Source organism: Beta vulgaris, chromosome 4, assembly GCF_026745355.1.
Source record: "Beta vulgaris subsp. vulgaris cultivar EL10 chromosome 4, EL10.2, whole genome shotgun sequence".
Lineage (NCBI taxonomy): Eukaryota > Viridiplantae > Streptophyta > Magnoliopsida > Caryophyllales > Amaranthaceae > Beta > Beta vulgaris.
In genome coordinates this window covers 5605342-5625642 of record NC_079205.1, presented here as the reverse complement: position 1 = coordinate 5625642, position 20301 = coordinate 5605342, and the positions used below count along the sequence as shown (strand labels likewise).

The following is a 20301-nucleotide window of genomic DNA, read 5'->3' as shown; positions in this document are numbered from 1 at the left end:
GATTCTAGGAAGAAAATGGATATCTTGAGATGTAATAGCATTACCAATTTCCCATAGGTAATGACATTGGATTTCTAGTACAAATTTACACTATAATGCATTATCATTCCCACCATTTATAACCTCTTACTAAACGGACCGTTGGAGGATCTTTTAATTCAGAGGTGGCTTCATGAGAGAGATGGAGGGTGATGATTGGTGCCGATACACTTATCATTACTATTAGAATTACAATCGTTTAACTTCATGGGTACTGATGCTACTGAATGAAAACGAAACATTGTAAAGCAAATAACATTAAGGAATAAGGATGAAATGTTATTACCATGATTATGAGTAAAAGTATTTGCACACACATAACGAAGAATTTCTTTGATTCTACAATGAATATTAGTCCTTCTCAACATTTCTGCCCATGGGGCTAAAATCAAATGAAACTCTTGAAATTAGCTAACTTTAAATTTCGTTAACATCACAAAATGTATACGACTGTACCTCGACCCATCTACATTATTGACAAATGATTATGTACTCAACAAAACATTATTAAAGGTCATCCATATTCCTTCTTAAGAGGGTGTGTCTTGAGTTTTTGACACACCCACTGAAATACAAACAGGTATTAAAATTGATTCCTGAAATTGGATTCTATGGCTTCCTTTTTGAATCTAGCACCCGGATATGGTAGAAGGGTAGAAGCAACTTGCTTGATTCTTCGAATTGACCTCTTAATCAAGAGCTCCTAAGTTTCATGCTTTAGCTCAGAATGGAAGAAGTCCAGCAAAAAGTGCTAGTCGAGGAGTGGGTTGGCATAACACAAGGATGAGATCATGAGAGGCGACTGTAATCTCTACAAGGTTGACGAAAACAATACAAGAAACAGAAATAAATGCTGGATAATGAGGCACATTGTTCTGCCATGAAAACATGCAGTGAATCAACTACCAATCATGATAGAAAGTCATGACTTTCATTCGAATTGCACGATAGAGAAAAAGAGTAAACATACACAATTTTTATCTCTTGCTGCAGATCTGCATCTGTCATCTGTCTGGAAGGATGTCTGAGAAGGCAAAATCATGAAATGGGGGGCCTGCCAGGATAACATCAATTTGAGTTAGCCACATAACTCCGAGTAAGTCATCTATATGAATATTCTGAGAAAGTCAGAACTCGGAAATATTGTTGCAAAAGAGATTTGGATGATGGGGGCGGATGAATAGGTAGAAACCAACATTTAATCACACATCCACACCAACAAATTAGCAGGAAAAAGAAGTAATTTTTACCCAATTTGTTTGAATTGGTTTTGATCCTAGAGTAATGCTTAATCAAAAAACAGCAAGATACAAAACATGACTAGCAGCTTTCAACACTTCACACACCTGCTTGTCCGCCCAAGATATAGAACGGGACATGAGCAATCATTTTAGTCCGACCATCACTCCAGTTCACAGTTCCTGGATACTTCTCTCCCTTGGGATGTCGTGTAGACCCCAATACAGACATACAAATTCCAGGCTCATTCAGTAAACCCAAGAAATCACGAGCCCTTGTCCAAACCCTTGCATCAGCTAATTGAGACCGAACTACCTGAGATGATAATATTCAATTAGTTGGGACTTTAAAGTAGACTAGACCATAGAACGCTACAGGCAAATATTTCGCAAAACATTGTACAGTGACAACATATGCGTTCAGAATCTCTCCCTGTTCTTCAATTTTGAATGCGTAATATTACTCCCTCACTCCCCAAACCTCACAGGTCATGAGAAGCATCGGTCGAATCAGAAAATGAACAAAATTTAGAACTTTCAGGTAGGAATGAAGACCTTTGCTAAAGATACACGTGCCCTAGGTAGTAATTCACGATGATAGGTAGCAAGCTTCGCAATAGCTGTTACAACAAAGCACAAAAGTCTAGACTGTGATGCCCTCTCCGAACTCGCGCTAGTGGTGCCCAGACTAGAAGTGCGATTAAAGCTCAGACGATTTTCTTGTCTTAGACCAAGACGGCTTCCAAAAGAAAGAAAAAGAAAGTCAGCAAGCACTTCCGAAATCTATTCTTCTTACGCAAGGGATAGAGCACTGTAGAGCTTACCTAGATGAGAGATTCTCGTATAGAAGTAACTCCAAACTTTCAAAAAGTTCACGAGCAGCATCTTTATGAGATTCACCACCCCCGCCATGCTCACCAATAGCCCAACAAAGTTGTAAAGCCAACTCTGTCTACCAAGGAAAAGATACATAATTCTCATAAACAATATAATAATAAGGTAATTTATTCACATGTGATGACTAAACTTGATGGATCAACCTTCTCTTGGCTGTCATAAGCTTCTCCAAGTCTGTCCACAATGGGCTTCTGCAAAGTATCGAAGGACCATCATATTCATTAGAAACATAATTTATTGTTCAAAAATGGAAGACAATTTAATTGATTGAAGCCATATAAGACATAACGGTATAACCTTTGAAAGAATTCAAGCAGAGCAAAATCATGGAATATGACACAAACATAAAGCTAATAGACATATAGTACCTTCAAAAGTGCGATAAAATCTGGCGATCGCTGAAATGAAGCAAGCATGAATTCCAACAGTCTTCTTCTGACCTGCAGATAATGTACAGTACTCAATATTTGATTTATCCCTCCAGCAAGTTTTTATTTTTTCGAGGGGGGGAGCCGAGCTAATGCATTAATCAAGAGAAAAAGTTCCTTAGAGTACATAGGAACTATGAACTAGTCAAATTCATGAAATTCGGAACTGGAACATTCATTCTTTCCTCTCAAAATATCTTGGGCTAATTCATCAATTTCTGCTTAATAAGTTCATACATATTCAACAATAACCCGAAAAGACAGCTCATAATATATGCAGGCTCACATTCAAGATCTCATTGAATGAAAAACTTGTAATTGTGTACCAAACAAATTAAGAGAAGTCCTTGTCAATTGTAATGAAAATGAAAGACTAGGTTACAGCTTACAAGTAGTAAAATGCCTGTGAAATAGGATAAATCTATTTGAACTTGCATAATGCCTAATGTTGTTGATCTCTAGGAAGGTAAATAAGAGATCCACACAAATCAAAAGTGCAAAGTAAATATTTTTTTCAATAAAATTTACACTTCCCAACAATTCAAATGCACATTACCTCATAAGTGTAGATTTTGTCGGGAAATATAGCAGCATTTCTCAACATAAGCATTGGGATCAGTGCACAGACCAGGGCTGCCAAAAATGAAAAGACAATGATGCTTTTGAATATATTGTATTACAGCATCATAGTCTGGTACAGTGGTATAAAACAGAGAGCTCAATGAACCAGGCAACAAGTCTTGATAGTAGTAAGTAGGTTAGATGATGAATGAAGAGATCCCATACAATCATTGACATCACGCAATGCTATAGAAAAATAGACATCGAGAAGTTGAGGAGCAATCTTCAATGATTGTTTTAACCGATCAGACTGAGGACCACCTGTAGCAGCCTGTAATGCTGCAGCAATTGCAGGTGATGTCCAATGACGTTCCTGTAACATAACATCAGTTCTTATGTCAACCTTTAATCTCACAACAATAAATGATAAGAAAATACTCCCTCCATCCCATAATATAAGTCATGTTTCCTTTTGGCAGTCTCCAAGACATATCTTTGACCTTCGATATCTTCATTTTCGTATTAATAAAAAATATAAAAAGTTGATATTATGAAAGTATATATTAAGACGAATCTAACAAGATCTCAAATGAGTATGTTCTTTTGGTATATATTAATAAGAATTTCTTGTCAAAGATTTTAAAGTCTGATTCCCAAAATAGAAACGGGACTTATATTATTGGACAGAGGGAGTATAAAATTGCCACCGGCAAGTATGATGCTGCCAGATCCAGTCAAAACTTTTAATCACCACCAATCTGACAGTTGAATATGGTAATTGCCAAGTATATGGCTAAAACACAATACGATAGAAGAAGTAAAATCTAACAGGAATTAAAACTATCATAAGAAAATTCTTCTTCCATTGGATTTAAATGATTCTCCATGTTGCTTCCTTAGTGACATTATGCCAGAGGTGTGGGAGTCAAAAAAAAAAAAAAAAAAAGAGTAAATTACAAATCAAACTGCAGGATCTAGACCAAGTCAATGCCCAATAGTCATGCTTCAAGTTTCCTTTACACAAACCCCTTTCCCCCAACCCCTCATCATTATCCTAACAGATATGATACACACTAATATTTCAGGTACAAACCTTCTCAACATCATCTTTTCATAAATTACCACTATCAAGTTCCCTATTATATTATTATACTAATTTGTCCGAAACTCTATCCACAAAAACATAATTATAATAGCAACAGCCATACAGTGATACCGTCATTCTCATCTTTCAGAAGATCAAGGAAAGCAGGATCAGCAACATCAATGGGATTGCTATCCTCCGATTCAGAGTCACCTTCTCCAGCTGCTATGGTTGAGCCAGTGTATGCCTCATCCATTAGGGCAAGTAGCATCTGCATCCAGCAGCATTTTTTTGCTTTTCAAAATTATTCAAACAGAATACGTGGAATATGATCACTGAATAAATCTACCTACATCCAATATACCTCAGGCGCTGTACTACTCTTGATCGCAGCAATGCTGTTTCCAACCAGTGATCCAGAACTTTTTTCCACCGTTTCCAGAGCAACAACCAGGACTAGCACAGCCAAAGGATAATCAGCAAATATTATATAACAAGAAATTAACAAGAAATTGAATTAACATTAGATGGAAAGTCTTTTTCCACTCAGATTGCGTAAGAAAAAGAAAAGAAAACTAGAAGTCACATAATAATGCCAGCAAGATTGTTCTCTCATATAGACAACTTATCAGCAAATATTAGTCTATCGGATGCTTCCTTTCTTGCTAGACTAGTTATTGTTTAAAAAATAATGCACTTACAAGACTTCCAATATATGATGATATGACTAACCGCAAAACTCGAATAGACACTTGGTTAGATGATAACTTCCCACCATTTCTTACCAATTATGTCACTTTACCGATCCTTGTGCCTCATTAAGAAACCATTCCACTTATTACTATAGGACAAGGGTTTTGGTGGGAGAGAGAAGAAAAGGAGATAGAAGACAATTGAAAAGGCAAGAACAATCATTAAAAAATAAGCCACTGCTAATCAGGGAGGGGGAGGCAGTTCAAGCCTTCCAGGTCTACTTTTACACTACCAATAAAGTTGAAGCATAAAGATTCAAGTATGCAATGCAGGATTACTATATAAGAATTCAGTGCAAAACTGTTGGTTTAATTTTCAATGAAAATCATCTCTGGCTTCAAAAGGTACATTTCCACAGACAACATTCTGGAGCTCCCAAACCAAATAAATACTATACCATTTCACATGATTTGATGGAGACAGTAATTGAAAAATAACAACACTTATATTATTTCTGGACTTCTGCATAAACACTCACCGGGCAAGTCTGCTGTAGCTGGAAATATTGGCAAAAATGAGCCAGGAGCTACTAGAGCAGGGTATATCTTCAGAAATGATTTCAAAAGCCTGCAAAAGTGAGGTTATTGCTCAGCTGATTTCTCAGTTTGGTCAAAGTATACAAACCTAAACTGTTAACTGCCTCAAATATAAAATGTTAATCACAGTGTCTACAGTTACTATTACGTGTGCCGCATGCAGATTCCCATTTTCATCTACAACAAGTGTCTATTATTCAAATCCATCATTGTATCTTAATTAAATACCAGGTAACCATGGAAAAAGGCTGCATTAACAATGACATCCGAAAGCTGATCAGCTTTATAGACAGTCATCTATCCTGGATTGGTATTTACCAGTCAAATAATTTATATAAGTCTCTGAATGTGAAGCTAATACTTTCTGAGGTTGACAGTGAAACAAACCAGTGACCTTCACTAGTAAACACAAGCCTTATTTGCACGCGATGCGTGCGTTAATTTCAAAACTTGTTATTTTATTACATATATTCCGTCCGTACTATAGCTATGATTACACTTAAAATGTGAAAGATTAATAGTTAGATGAATTTAGATATATTAATTCGCTAATATAAAAAAACTAATAAAGATTGTGAGTGATTTATAATATTAATTTTTTGTGATTAAATTTTGAACAAAAAGAATAGACATACTAAGTTGGTTTGACTGAATTAAAAAGTATCAAAGGTAGTGAGTGTTTCAGACTTTTCCGGTGGACGTCATGTCATCATGTATACTATCTTCTCTTATAAAAAAAAGGTCAAGATATTTTTTCCATTTAATTTTTTGATTGAAATATAAAATATTTGATGTATTACCATTGTTAACTTGTTTAGAATGGCAAGTTGAGATGAGAAAGGGTTCTTTAAATTGTTATCTTTTGTAATTTTTTTCATTCCATTAGATCATTAAAAGTAATTTAGTACTTTCAAAAGAGAACACCATCTTCCTCCCCCCTTCCCTTATATAATAGAGATACTTGATACAACTAGGAGTACTAAACTGCTGATTAGATGAACAACTATTATGAGGACTTAGATATCAATGCCCTGCTCTTAGAAAAACTAATGAAAAACACCGTCTTAGGTTTGTCATTCAATTGAGAGCACATAAAGGCATAAGATCAATTGCATTTTGATATAAATTATTAGGCATGTGTAGAGGTGGTTATTGGACAGGGTAGCCCAATGGTTAAAGGGTTAGGGTCAATTTTACAGCGCTTTTATTGGACAGGGTTTTATTGGTCAGTGTCATTATTGGATAGGGTCATTATAGGGTCAACAAAGAAACCCAATAATTTTAAAAAATAAAATAAGTTTTGTAAAAACAATTACATATTTGGATTCGCATTCATTTATACTTACTTTTGGCTCTTTTTGTTCCTTGTTTTTCTTGCTCGTTTACCGAACCGCCCATTAGCGGCCCGCTATAAGCCCTCTACCCATTTGGCCCGACCCGCTACCGACCCTTTATGAGGTGACCCTCTTATGACCCGACCCGCTTACGACCCGCACTGACTCTGACCCGACCCGTCCAATAACCAGGTCTAGGCATGTGTATGCATGGCTTTAAGCATACGAGAATAGATGTTGAACGGAAAAGGAGAAGATATTAATTATTAGCCACCAAAGAAGGATATTGCCCCACGAATACTAAAGGGCTTTTCCCAAACATATCTCTAGCTCTTTATATTCACTAATACTAACTTAGATATGCCCCCAAAGTTTCATAGCCTTGTTTGGAGGATATTGGTTTCACCAGAGTCTAATCTACAATTCCACGCCAACAATTGTGCTCTTGGGATTAAGGACAAAAGAATGCATCAATCCAAGCGTTCATCTACCTACATGTGAGGCTTTCTTGTATTTCAGTTTAATTTGAAGTGTAAAAGATAAGATGTTTGCAAGTTTACACACGTAGTTTGGTTGGAACGAAGAGCGCCAGCAACAAAGATTATAATCAATGAGGTACAAAATGTTCGTTAAGCTGATGGTTTGAAAGATTAAATGACAGCAGGAACTGCATCATGTATCTCACACGAAACAAATGCTGCAGAGTTCAAACAATAAAACCATTAAGTATAATCAGGCAAACTGACAAATTACTTAGCTTAACAGATAACACCCTGCATTTTCTAAACCCACCAATACTAGGGATAAGCTGGGGAAGCAGGGATAATTATAGGGCAGTGAAATCAAAATATTGATGCTCTGCAAATCTACATTCTTTGAAACTATCAGGTTTCAGGAAACAGCAGAAGAACATCACGGAGAGATGGTGAAGAGATGATGGATAAAAATCACTTGATAGTTTATTTACCCTAGCACGAGACTACCAACTATCAGCAGTACAAAAAAAAAATAGCACCACTGTAAGTACCAAGCATTAAAGTTCCAGACATAGTGAAGCTTTCCCTTCATTTAATAGCACACATATGGAACAAAAACAGCTGCACTTACTTCTCTCCATTCCATGCAATTAGCTTCAATAGCAAGGGAAAGAACTGCAAGTGCAAAAAACAATTTTAGACTTCAAATTGGCCATATTTTTCATAACATCATTTAAGTGTCAATTTCAACACGATAGCCTCATCAGTATTATGAGATAGATATAACAAATCCATTTCAAACCTAAGCTACAACGTGGACAATCAGTACAATTCACAAATAGGATATGTCAACTTAATTGCTGAAATAGAAACACAAGCAACAATAAGTTGCACACTGTGATTTTAAGCATCACTTGTATGCAACAATATGCAAAGGAATTAGTTTATAAGTATAGACATATAAACTTGAGGACTCTTCAAAACACAATCTTATATTCTGAATCTTTTCTTCACTATTTTTCTGTTTAATATTCATAAATTGACCGTGCTTCAGTAGCACTCAGATACGTGGAAGTGCATGACACCACCACCTGAGTGAAGCTTAATTGATATTCAATGTACAGCGACAAAGAAAAACACTCAGCAGAGCAATCACATGAATGTGTATGTTAACTCAAGCCTGAGCCTATTTTTCCACGAAATTGAATTAAATAAAAAAATAAGCTTTAATAAAAAACAACGAACACCAAATAATTGATTCACATGGGAGTGGGTCATTCAGTCAATAAACGAATACAAATACTAGAAATCCCAATCTGACTGTTAAGTAGACCTCAGAACGCACTATTAGGAAAAAGTAACTGACACAAACAGTTGGGATAGCCGTATTCAAAAGAATGCATTTAGATTTAAGAATAAAGACCTTGAGTATTCAAGTTCTCTTCCTAGTGTAACATTGTTACTAGAGATACACTCCAGCTTCCTTATAGCTGTTCAAATGTGGAGAAAAGAAAATTAAGCTTTTAAAGAAGCATTCTAACATATGTCCATATCAGACATCAGCAATACCTACATAAGATCTAAACTGTCCACTTTTACTAATACATGAAAGCATTGCAAATCCAGAACATACCTGAGGTAACACTGTAGGAAATGAAGTTTGAAGCTTCTTCTTATTTAGAATAAGAAATTCAATTGTCGCCTCTGCAATGACAGGATCAGCAAAATCACTGCAATTCACATCAAGATATTGACGATTAATTTAAGGTAACTTTAGGGAGGGGAGACACGATTTAAAAGATTACCAAGAATAAAGTGGATATTGCCACACAGTTCCCCCAACTGTGAGTCTGTGACAGTCCTAAATTGGCTTTGTAAGAAAATCATTCCATCTAGGGCTTATTTAACTTGTCAAGTGTATCTTTTGTATTAGAGCAGCTGTAGATATTATATGGCGCTACATGGATCATAAAACCACATTTTCCAGAGAAAATTAAACTAAGTTTTTAAAAAAGAGAGCACTTTTGAAGAGTATGCACATTTCACAATTCTTTAGCCCCTATTATTTTCAGTACTTCTCCTTCCAAGCCCCTTCCCCCAAAAGTCCAAAACTGTCTCATCTTTTGACTACATTGGTATTAGCATACCTTTATGACTTCCCTTTGTTCTGCACATCTCTACTCAACAACTGCTTTACCGATCACAACATATTACACTAAGGTTGTGATAAGGGTAGAAATAAAAGCTAAAAATGCAAAACTTATTTTGGTGCCAAAAGTTTCTATCAACAGAATAACAGAATTTTGTTATTATGTTATTCTATTTCTATTGTCGTCTGTTGTTATAAGCTGCTGTATGAATACTTGTAATTTCTCAAGTAATGATTCATTCATGAATATAAACACAATTAACCTCTCTTCTCTCTCTACTTCTCTATTCTGAATTCTCCCTCTCTTCTCTCTCTAAATTCTTAATTCTTCTTCTCTCTCAAGTTTATTCTCTTCTTTCTATTTCTGTTCTATCTTGGTACGATCTATTATCCTGCATCATTGGTATCAGAGCAAAAATTCAATTCAATTACACCATTGCTGCTTCCTAAATGCATATTCTTGCAAATGAAATTAGCAATTCCTAGCTGAAATTAGTTGAGGGTTTTCTAGAGAATTGTGGTGAAAACTCTTCATTCTGGCGCGTGAAACTAGGAAATTTGTAGCTATGGAAGAACAAGTGAAATCTTTGGAGAAAAAGTTGGAAAATCAAGCCAAAACGATGCAAAATTTGTTGCAAATGATGAGGGAATCGAAGGATTCTGCACCTAATGATGGTTCTGAGTTTAGTCCAGACCCAGAAATCATATTCAAGGTATTAATCCCAAACTTGAGTTTCCTAAGTATGATGGAGTTAATCCTAGAATTTGGATTAAAAAATGCATGAGGTACTTTAATCTGTGCAAAATTCCTGATTAACAATGAGTAGATTTGGCTTCCCTTTATATGACACATAAAGCTGAGAATTGGGTCTAAGTTATTTGTCTGTAAGAAAACATGTGGATTGGAATGAATTCATTATTGATTTGTGTGCAAGATTTCAAGATACTAGGAGTGTAAATGTTGTAGAACAGTTTAATAAACTGCAACAATTAAGTGATTTGGAGGTGTATCTTGATGAATTTGAAAATCTAAGGCCCATTATGATGCAAAGTAGTCATGTCTTACCTGATTCATACATCTTAGACAGCTTTATTGGGGGTCTTAAACCATCCATCAAGCCTTTATGAGGGCTTTCAACCTGATAACCTTGCCAAAGCTGTAGAATATTCTAGACTGGCAGAAGAACAAGCATCAACCTCATCTCAAAACTTCCATAAAACCTATAAACACAACAACTCACAAAAAACCTATAACCCTAAACCTTTACAAGCCATTCCTTGCAACAACAATGCAAATAAACCACCCCTATTACCCACCCCTCAAACCAAACCATCTCAAGCAATAACCAAAACACATGAGCTGAAAAGATAGCCAAGGGGCTATGCTTTTACTGTGATGAAAAGTTTGTGAGAGGTCATGAATGTCAGTTTAAGGAGCCTCAGTTGTTTACAGTTGAATTCTTAGGAGATTATGATGAATTAGAAGATGGGAAGGATGAAAAAATGGGTGAGAAAGGTAAACAGTTGAATGAGCCTATAATATCAGTTAGTGCACTGGCTGGAAATCAAAATTTTCACACTATGAGGGTGGTAGGAGTTGTGAATAATAAACCTTTGCATATCTATATTGATTCTGGAAGTACACATAACTTCTTGGATCTATCTTTAGCCCAGAAGATAGGCTGTAAACTAGAAAATATACCCACTCAATCCGTCACATAGTTGATGGGAGTCAGATTGTGTGTAACCATAAATGTGAAGAGTTTGCTTGGACAATGAATAAGAAACCTTTTGTGGCTGAAGTCATGTTGATACCTTTAGGAGGGTGTGACATGGTGCTTGGTGTGCAATGGTTGACTACCTTGGGCAGATTAGCTGGGGTTTTCAGCAGCTAGTGATGAGTTTCAACTTGGGAGATGCATCTTTTGTGCTAAAAGGCACTCCACCTGGTAGAGAGAAGGTTTTGGAGGGCAAAACCTGTGGCAAAGCCATTAACTCAGCTACTCACCTTTGTTTTCTGCAATTGTGGACTGTTCTGTCCAAACTTCTTATAATCAGCTACAGTGTGATAATGTTGAGCTGGATCAACTCAAACAAAAATATAGCACGGTTTTTAAGGATCCTATAGATCTCCCTCCTCATAGGGGAGTATTTGATCATAAAATCCCTCTCTTACCTAATGTTTCTAAAAATTCTATTGTGCTCCCGGGAGCACAGTGCATACCATGCACCCAGTTCCATTTCTGATGAGTAAATGTTCTATTTTAACAAATTTTCATTTTAAGCATATTTTTCATCAACAAAATATGTTCTATTTTTCGTAAAAATTGTTCTATTTTTAATAAACAAATGTTCTATTTCAACAAATGTTCGTTTTAAGCTTATTTTTCAGCAGAAAATTATGTTCAATCTTTCATAAATCTGTTTTATTTTCGAAAAGCAAATGTTCTATTTTAAAAGATGTTCTTTTAAAACTTATTTTCCACCAAAAAAATATGTTCTATTTTCCCTGAAAATATGTTTTATATTTGATAAGCATATGTTCTATTCAAGTAATGGAATTCTAGCAATGTTCTACTTCAACAAAAAATGTTCATTTTCGTATTTGGATTCTGATAATATTCCACTTCAACAATAAAATATTCTTTTTCATAAATGAATTCTTGTAATGTTCTATTTCAACAATAAAAGATCCGTTTTCGTAAGTGAATTTTGTAATGTTCCACTACAACAGTAAAATGTTCGTTTTCGTATTCATAAATGTTCTATTTGTATTCTGTACAATACATGCATTATAATGTTTCTCCTGTTAACATTAGACTAGAGGTGATCATGGGCCGGGTTCGGGCCGGGCCGCGGCCAAAAAAAATGCCCATTGGTCGGGCCGGGCCTGAATTCGGGACGATTTTTTGTGTCCAAAGCCCGCTATTTCGGGCCTAAATTAGTGGGTTTTTGCGGGCCAAAACGGGCCAGGCCAAAAAATAGACTAAAAAGTCGTTTTTGGCTTTCCCAAAGCCAAAAAAAATACGGGCGGGCCCGGCCCGGTCCGCGGGCCAAAAATTCTGCCCAAAAACGGGTCGGGCTTGCGGGCCAGGCCAAAATGATCGCCTCTACATTAGACCCTATAGGTATCCCTTGAAACAAAGAGATGTAATTGAGAAATTAGTGCAAGAAATGCATGACAGGGGGATTATTCAGCCTAGCAACAGCTCTTTTGCCTATCCTGTTGTTCTTGTTGGGAAGAAAAATGGAACTTGGAGGTTATGTGTGATTGTAGGGAATTGAACAACAAGACAGTCAAGGACAAATTCCTAATTCCTGTTGTGGAGGATTGATAGATGAATTAGCAAGAGCAACTGTGTTTAGTAAGCCTGATCTAAGGGTGGGGTGACAGCAACTTAGAGTTAATTCAGGAGATGTTTTTTAAAACGGCTCATGCACGCCATTATGACCGCTTAGGCCTTTTGGCTTAACTAATGATCCAGCCTCATTTCAAAGTTGGATGAACAGTGTGTTTAAACCACTTCTTAGAAGATGTGTGCTTGGCTTCTTTGATGATATTTTAGTCTACAGTTTGACTAAACAAGAGCATATGCAACATCTTTGAAGATGTTTTTCAGCTTATGCAGCAAAACTCAATGTATGCAAAAGCTAGCAAGTGTAGTTTTGTCATTGATAAGGTTGAATATTTAGGCCATTCTATATCAGCAGCAGGGGTTGAAACTGATCCTAAAAAGGTGGAGGCAGTAGCTAAATGGCCTGTTCCTAAGACACTTAAAGAGCTTAGAAGCAGGAAGTTTGTTAAAAATTATGCTTCTATATGCAAACCTCTTCATGAATTACTTAAGCATGGCAATTTTAGTTGGAATACAGAAGCTCAGATGGCATTTGAGACCTTGAAAGCAGCTTTGGTGTCTGCTCGTGTCCTGGCTGTACCTGATTCCTCTACTATGTTCATAGTAGAAACAGATGCTTCCATTGATGGTATCGGAGCTGTACTCATGCAATTTGGGCACCCTTTGGCTTTTATACACATGACACTTGGTCCAAGGTGGCAGAAATTATTTGTGTATGAGAAGGAACTCTTGGCTATATAGTATTTGTTGTCCAGAAGTGGGAGCAATACTTGATGGGAAGTCATTTCATTATCAAAACTGGTCATAAAAGTTTGAAATGGCTCTTGCAACAGAAAATTTCAACACCTTTTCAACAGTTTTGGCTTTCCAAACTGATGGGTTTTATTATAAAATACAATATCGAAGTGGAAAAGAGAATGTGGTAGCAGATGCACTGTTTCCAAGGGTGCAAGGAAATATCTTGTGTATGGCTATTTCTATTATTTCTTCTAATTTAGAGGAGCATATCAAGAATAGCTATCAAGGAGATGTGGCTTTACAGCAGATAATTCAGCAACAACAACAACACAACCATTCTTCTTTTTCATTCCAGGCTGGGTTGTTAAGATGACATGGTAAGATTGTGGTGGGGAATGATTTAGATCTGAGACTGCAATTGGCATCACTCTTCACCTGAGAGAGGCCATGCTGAGAGAGATTTAACTCTCAAGAGGGTGAAAAGTGTATTCTATTGGAAGGGAATGACTAAGATAGTGAGACAATTTGTTTGTTAGAAAATGTGTCATTTGCCAAGCTGTTAAATATGATTCATCCGCCTATCCTGGATTGTTGCAACCAGTTGCCTAAGTCTATGGGGTATGAAGTCATTTTTGTCGTTGTGGACACATTGAGTAAATATGCTCATTCTATTCCATTGACTCATCCTTTTACAGCAATTCAAGTTGCTCAAGTTTATCTAGATAACATTTTAAAGCTCCATGGATGGCCAAGGAGTATTGTTAGTGATAGAGATACAATATTCCTTAGCAATTTTTAGAAAGGATTGTTCACTATAAATGGTACAGAGTTTTTGTTGTCTTCTTCTTACCATCCTGAAACAGATGGACAAACAAAAGTGGTGAATAGGTGTTTGGAGTGTTATTTGAGATGCATGTGTGGTAGTCAGCCCAAAGACTGGTCTTCTGGCTGAATGGTGGTATAACACCCATTTTCATTCTTCAACTCAGCTTACACCCTATGAAGTGGTGTATAATCAACCACCATCTCTGCATGTGCCATACTTGGCTGGTGAGTCAAATGTGATTGCTGTTGACAGAAGTCTATAAAGAAGGGGAAATATGATCAACAAGCTCAAGCTACAGTTGCTTAAGGCTCAGAACAGAATGAAGATGCAAGCTTACCAACATAGGTCTGAAATATCTTTTCTGGCTGGTGATTGGGTTTGCCTTAAGCTCCAAGCTTATAGGCAAACTTCAGTACAAAGGCGCAGCAATAATAAGCTTGCTCAGAAATACTATGGCCCTTTTCAAGTGTTAGATTTAATTGGCAAAGTTGCCTATAAATTGAAGCTACCTAACACTGCCCAAACACATGATGTTTTTCATGTATCACAGTTGAAGAAGTTTCATGGGATTCTTCCAGTTGCTGCTCATATACCAGATTGGTTTCAGGGCCAATATGATACTATGATCTTACAACCAGCTGCTATTTTGGAGAGAAAAGTAGTCAGGTTTCAGAATAAACATCAGGTGAAGTACTTGGTATAGTGGGAAGGATATTCAGACAGTAAAGCTACCTCGGAAGTTGCTGAAGACTTTGAGAAGTCTTACCCTTCCTTTGTTACTTAGTAAAGACTTGGGACAAGTCTTTTAAGGGGGAAAGTATGATAAGGGTAGACATAAAACCTAAAAACGTAAAACTTGTTTTGGCGCCAAAAGTTGTTATCAACAGAGTAACAGAATTCTGTTATTCTATTTCTGTTCTAGTCTGCGGTTATAAGCTGTTGTACAAATACTTGCAATCTCTCAAGTCTCAAGTATCTCTCTACTTCTCTATTCTGAATTCTCTCTCTTCTCTCTCTAAATTCTTAATTCTTCTTCTCTCTCAAGTTTATTCTCTTCTTTCTATTTCTGTTCTATCTTGGTAGGATCTATTATCCTGCATCAGGTTGTCTATATCTAAATCTTTAGATATCAGCTATGGCTAAATTCATAACAAATTTCTTGTTAATGATGATGGTGGTAGAGGTTGTTTCTTGATACAGGCGGATAAATGTATAGTTGTTTCACCTATTCACAAACAACACAAAAAAAATCATCATTAAGCAAAATTGAAGAGCCATATTCTGCTCGTGTAAGTCCACCAGTTTCACTCCTACACTTCCTCGACTGCTTTCCTTCAAACTTCATATCCAACATCAGATGAGAATAAATGGACCTGTGGCCAATTTTCAAAAAATGGCTTAAGAGCACCTTCCCACAGCATACTACGGATGCAATGATTACTAATTCTTGATTCACTAATCTTAAAAATGTTCAACTCGTTACAAGCTTTTTTAATGCTTTCCAATGACTTAGCATTCTATTCTGCAAAAGTTGGCAATAGCAACCCCCACACCAGAGCCTCCAGTTCTCCAAGAGATCTGTTTTTTACATAAGACTACTACCATTAAGGCATTATTCCTTTACAGCCAGCCAGCTTTGATTCAACTACAATGCCACCTTTTAACGGGTTGAGAGGGTATAAAACTACAGCAAACACTTCCACATGACCAAAATAAGTTGTCTGATATGCATACCACCACCTTCGGCGTTGCTTTCACCTTTCAATATCCCTCAAAGAATCCTGGAAACTGCATTTGAGCTATTTTAATCTCATTTGTGTTGGTCTTTCAAGGAATTAAGCCCTAATGATATCCTAGACATTGCATTCTGATTGTTTCATCTTATTCTAAGCATTTCGGCTGTATGTAATCATTCTCCAAATTCATGCAGCAGATACAAAAAGTGAATGATCAGTTTGGTCCACTAATCCTATTCCAATACAAACCGTGTGCATCCAGCCCAGATCTCAGATCTTTAAACCATGCAGTTGATGAGATCAAATCATTCCAAATTAAAAGTTAACGTGAAGAAGTTCTAGAAAACTGAACAGAAATTGAAGATCTTTGTTGAGGAGCAAACACCACTCAAGCTTGCTCATTGATAGGGAACATATATATAGGATTGGGTGCTATACATGAAATTTAAATCATATCAGCAGTAATAACTAATAAACTAGGTTTTATTATACCTCACGTGCCCTTGTCGAAATCCTCGACATTCCGACATGAGTACGGACAATACGACACTTCACTTTAGGCTAAATGCATGCAATCTTTGTATTAAATAGCTGTATCGGACACTTGGACAAGTACTTGTGTGTGTGTCCAACACAACTACAAGTACTTGTGTTCGACAGGAGTACCCACGTCCAACTAACGTATGTAATAACATCAAAATCAGTCTCCACAAATGTAAAGAGCAAACATGGAATATACCAAGCTCTACTCTTTTCTAAAGACTCGATTAAAACTGAAATCTACAAGAAGAAAAAAAGTCCCCTTCAACTTTATTAAGTCTTTAACATAGAATGCATATACAATTACACACACAAGAACCATTTTGCTTGGATGTTGTAATGATGGTGATTAGAGGTGACAACATGCGGATCCCAAGCTTGTCAAGCTCAAAAATTTTGGGATCATCTTGACTCGTAAGACAAAACAAGCTGGAATAGAGATCAGGTAGCTCTTGAGTGACGACCACCAAGCACGAAAATATGATGCTTTATATTTCTTTTGCTAATTCATATTACTACCCATACATCATAACCAATTCCTCTACTTCATTAGATTTATACTACATTCGAGTGTACTCAAAAACTTTTCTAAGCAAAGCTTTGCCAATTGTGTCTAGCTCCTTAAAATCTCTAACTAAGCTTTAACTCAAAGATCGAGTAGAGGGGACTAGCCTCAATAACACCCCTGGTGATAATGTCTTTCAAACCTCATCAATCAAAGATGATAAGTAAATGAAATTGCGAAAAAATCTCAATGCTCAGAGACGTTAGATGTTTAGATTCTAGCACCACATTTTCATGTCCCATGATTCCTCAAATACTAAAAATAGGCATATGGAGCCGTTTGATGAGGTTTCTCAAACACAAAAAGTTTAAAACTTATTTCATAATTACACCTGATTTCTAGAATTAGCCTATGCTGCCCAACACGTGAACACAACGACTAGAAAAAAACCTAAATCCAATATAATGGTTTGGGTGTAGGTTTAGGTTTTCAGCCCAAGTAATCTAAAGGAATGACATGAAAATTGTTTTCGTTAGATGGACTAGACTAGGGTTCGTACTTTCGACCAGAAAATTACCTACTCCAGCCTGATTTACCCAATTATACATAAACATCCCGAAAAAAAAAAATATCCTGGTAAATGTAAAAGTTGGATAAAAAAATAAATAATTTTCAATATGTATCATAATAATTAAATAAAGAACCAAAGTTGCATACTTTTACTTCTGATCAGCTTGTTTGTTCATTTTCAATATAATAAAAGTCAATTCAAATAACGATATAATGCTCCTTCTATTTCTCTATTTTGCAGTTTAAGTGTGGATATCTCAGAAATTATGAAGACCAAAGATAGCTTGAAATTTTAATACGGTGTATATTAAAAAATTTTAAAAAAAAAAGATCATCCAACATTAACACTGCTGAAATAGCTAAGATAAGTTTATATGTAAGAGATAATAGTTTCACCGGCTCAAGCAAGAATGAAAGAATGTCCTGAGACTCGGATCAGCATCATGAAGAACAGACTCTCCAAAGTCCAAGAAAAATTGGAGAATAGCCTGTTGAGAAGGAAACCATCACAAGGAGTCAGTAATGTCTTCACAAGCAGTACCAAACTTCCAATAAGTACATTCTTACATAGAAAGATTATATATGCTCTAAGAATTCAACAATCAATGGCCTTTCACTCAAGAGCTAAGCATCTTTATCCTTTGAATTAATTGTTGAAACACTGTTTTGAAGCCGGACTACCAAAGTTATCGATCTTTATTACCTCTTTACATATTGTATTCTAATTTTTAACTCTTTATGTCACTATTACTATAGTAACCACCATCAATTCTACCAACGGTACTAAAGTTCCCCAAGAATTCAGATATTTTCACCTCCCTACCTCCAAAAACATAAGAAACACTAAGGTTATCATAAAACAACTCTATGCTCGCAGAGGGAAAGGCTCCGTACATCACAAACTCATACACCTTACGAGCAGCAGATCTGCCAGGCTTTGATTCGAAACCTAATTTGAACATAACTTTCCATCTTAGACATTATAGGATCCCGTCCTAGTAACTCAAACCTGACTACCAAAATTCTCATGTTTTAACTAGTTCCAAGTGACCTTTTCACTTAATCTTCTTCCTGGATTTGGCTTGACTAAAGACAGTAACTAGCGAGTTTGACACGACAAAAAAAGGTGACTAAACCTAACCAATAGAAATTTGTCAATGAGTACACAATAGACACTTTTTTTCTGGATTTAATACTGCTTAAATCAATTACATCTCCAATTTCCACAAATAACTACATAGCAAGCTATTAAAAATAATCAATGTTGAACTCAAAACAATTCAAATTTTAAGCAGAAATAAAAAAATTCCAAAAAAAAAACAAAATTGAAATCATTGGAAATTTAAACACAGACCAGTAAGAGAATGCCATGAGAAGAGCGAGATTGAGGAATCGAAGCAACAGAGCGTTGAAAGAGTCGATTAATGGAGGGATAAATTCGAGCAACTAAATCATCGGAATTCTCTGCTTTACAAAGCTCGCACAGCTTCTTCACCTGTTTCAAAAAAAACAAAAATCAAGCACAATTCTTCAATATTTGACATTGAAAGAATTACCGGCACAAAAAGGGGGAAAAACCCTAGGAGAGAGAAAACAACTGACGGATTGAAGAAGAGAAGGATCGGAAGCAGGAGGAGCAGAGTCTCTGGCGCTTGCTGAGAGTGTTCGGAGATAGAAATCCCAGTTTTTATCACTATCTACCATTTTTGTACTTCTTTTGCTGCAATTAAGTAGGTGAATTTAATAAGGGGATTTTCTTTGATGATTGTTGATGAAGGAGAAGTATTTCTTCTTTTTTCCAGAATTCAAAGGTTCTTCCGGTTGAAGATGAGTTGCTTGACCACTTTCACAATGGCACCATGTCAACGGGTGACGGACTGACGGGTACAAGTACAACCCTCTTATTATGATCTCGGAAAAATACGGAGTTTTGGAACTAATGAAAAACAAAAAGAAGTTGTTTGTGTGGACTCGATGCGTGCTTGAATTTTTTTCGAAACAGAAACTCGATTTTCTTCGGCACAAGAGTCAAAATTTGAACACTAGACATACGAAGTATAATTGTTTTTAGTTGCAAAATTTGATTGGTTTAGTTTATGTCACTTAAGTCTCTCACCATTCTTTTTGTTTTTTTTTTACTTTTCAAAGTTAAATTCTATGAACAAACTAGAAATTTTATTGAATTTATTTATGAATTCTAATATTATAATTTTTTAGTTGATTTTTGAATTAAGTACAGTACTTCATAAATTGTAAAGAAAGTAGACACTTTGATTTTAAGTCGATTTTTTCATATGTTGTAGTTTGTAAGTGAATTTTTAAGTTTTTGTAAAGTTTCCTCATTTTAGTGATTTGCATAATGTAAATTATGCAATTTTATGATTTTAGTTGACTTGTGAGTGATTGTTATAATTATACTAGTTTTAGGACCCGTGCATGATGCACGGGAGTATTAATTGCTTGATAGCATAACTAATGATCAATAAAAATAATCAAAATAACGTAACATATTTAACTAATCATATATGAAGGCAT

General features: G+C 35.9%; 1 protein-coding gene across 2 annotated transcripts; it reads right to left on the bottom strand.

The window, feature by feature from the left end:
* Positions 1-297: 297 nt before the first annotated feature.
* LOC104907057 (hypothetical protein) lies at positions 298-19672 on the bottom strand. Of its 2 annotated transcripts, none has more exons than XM_010695918.4 (17): positions 19369-19672; positions 19121-19261; positions 18163-18254; positions 8980-9076; positions 7978-8021; positions 5479-5567; positions 4612-4703; positions 4372-4518; positions 3389-3536; positions 3159-3235; positions 2543-2614; positions 2318-2365; positions 2102-2229; positions 1833-2016; positions 1386-1593; positions 1010-1093; positions 298-914 (listed from the first exon to the last, which is right to left on the bottom strand). In XM_010695918.4, exons 1-16 carry the CDS (start codon positions 19468-19470, stop codon positions 1044-1046), a joined length of 1719 nt encoding a protein of 572 aa, XP_010694220.1. In that variant the 5' UTR covers positions 19471-19672; the 3' UTR covers positions 298-914; positions 1010-1043. The 2 variants fall into 2 exon arrangements, with proteins under 2 accessions (XP_010694220.1, XP_010694221.1); XM_010695919.4 differs by having other exon boundaries at positions 298-850.
* Between the last annotated feature and the right edge of the window lie 629 nt (positions 19673-20301).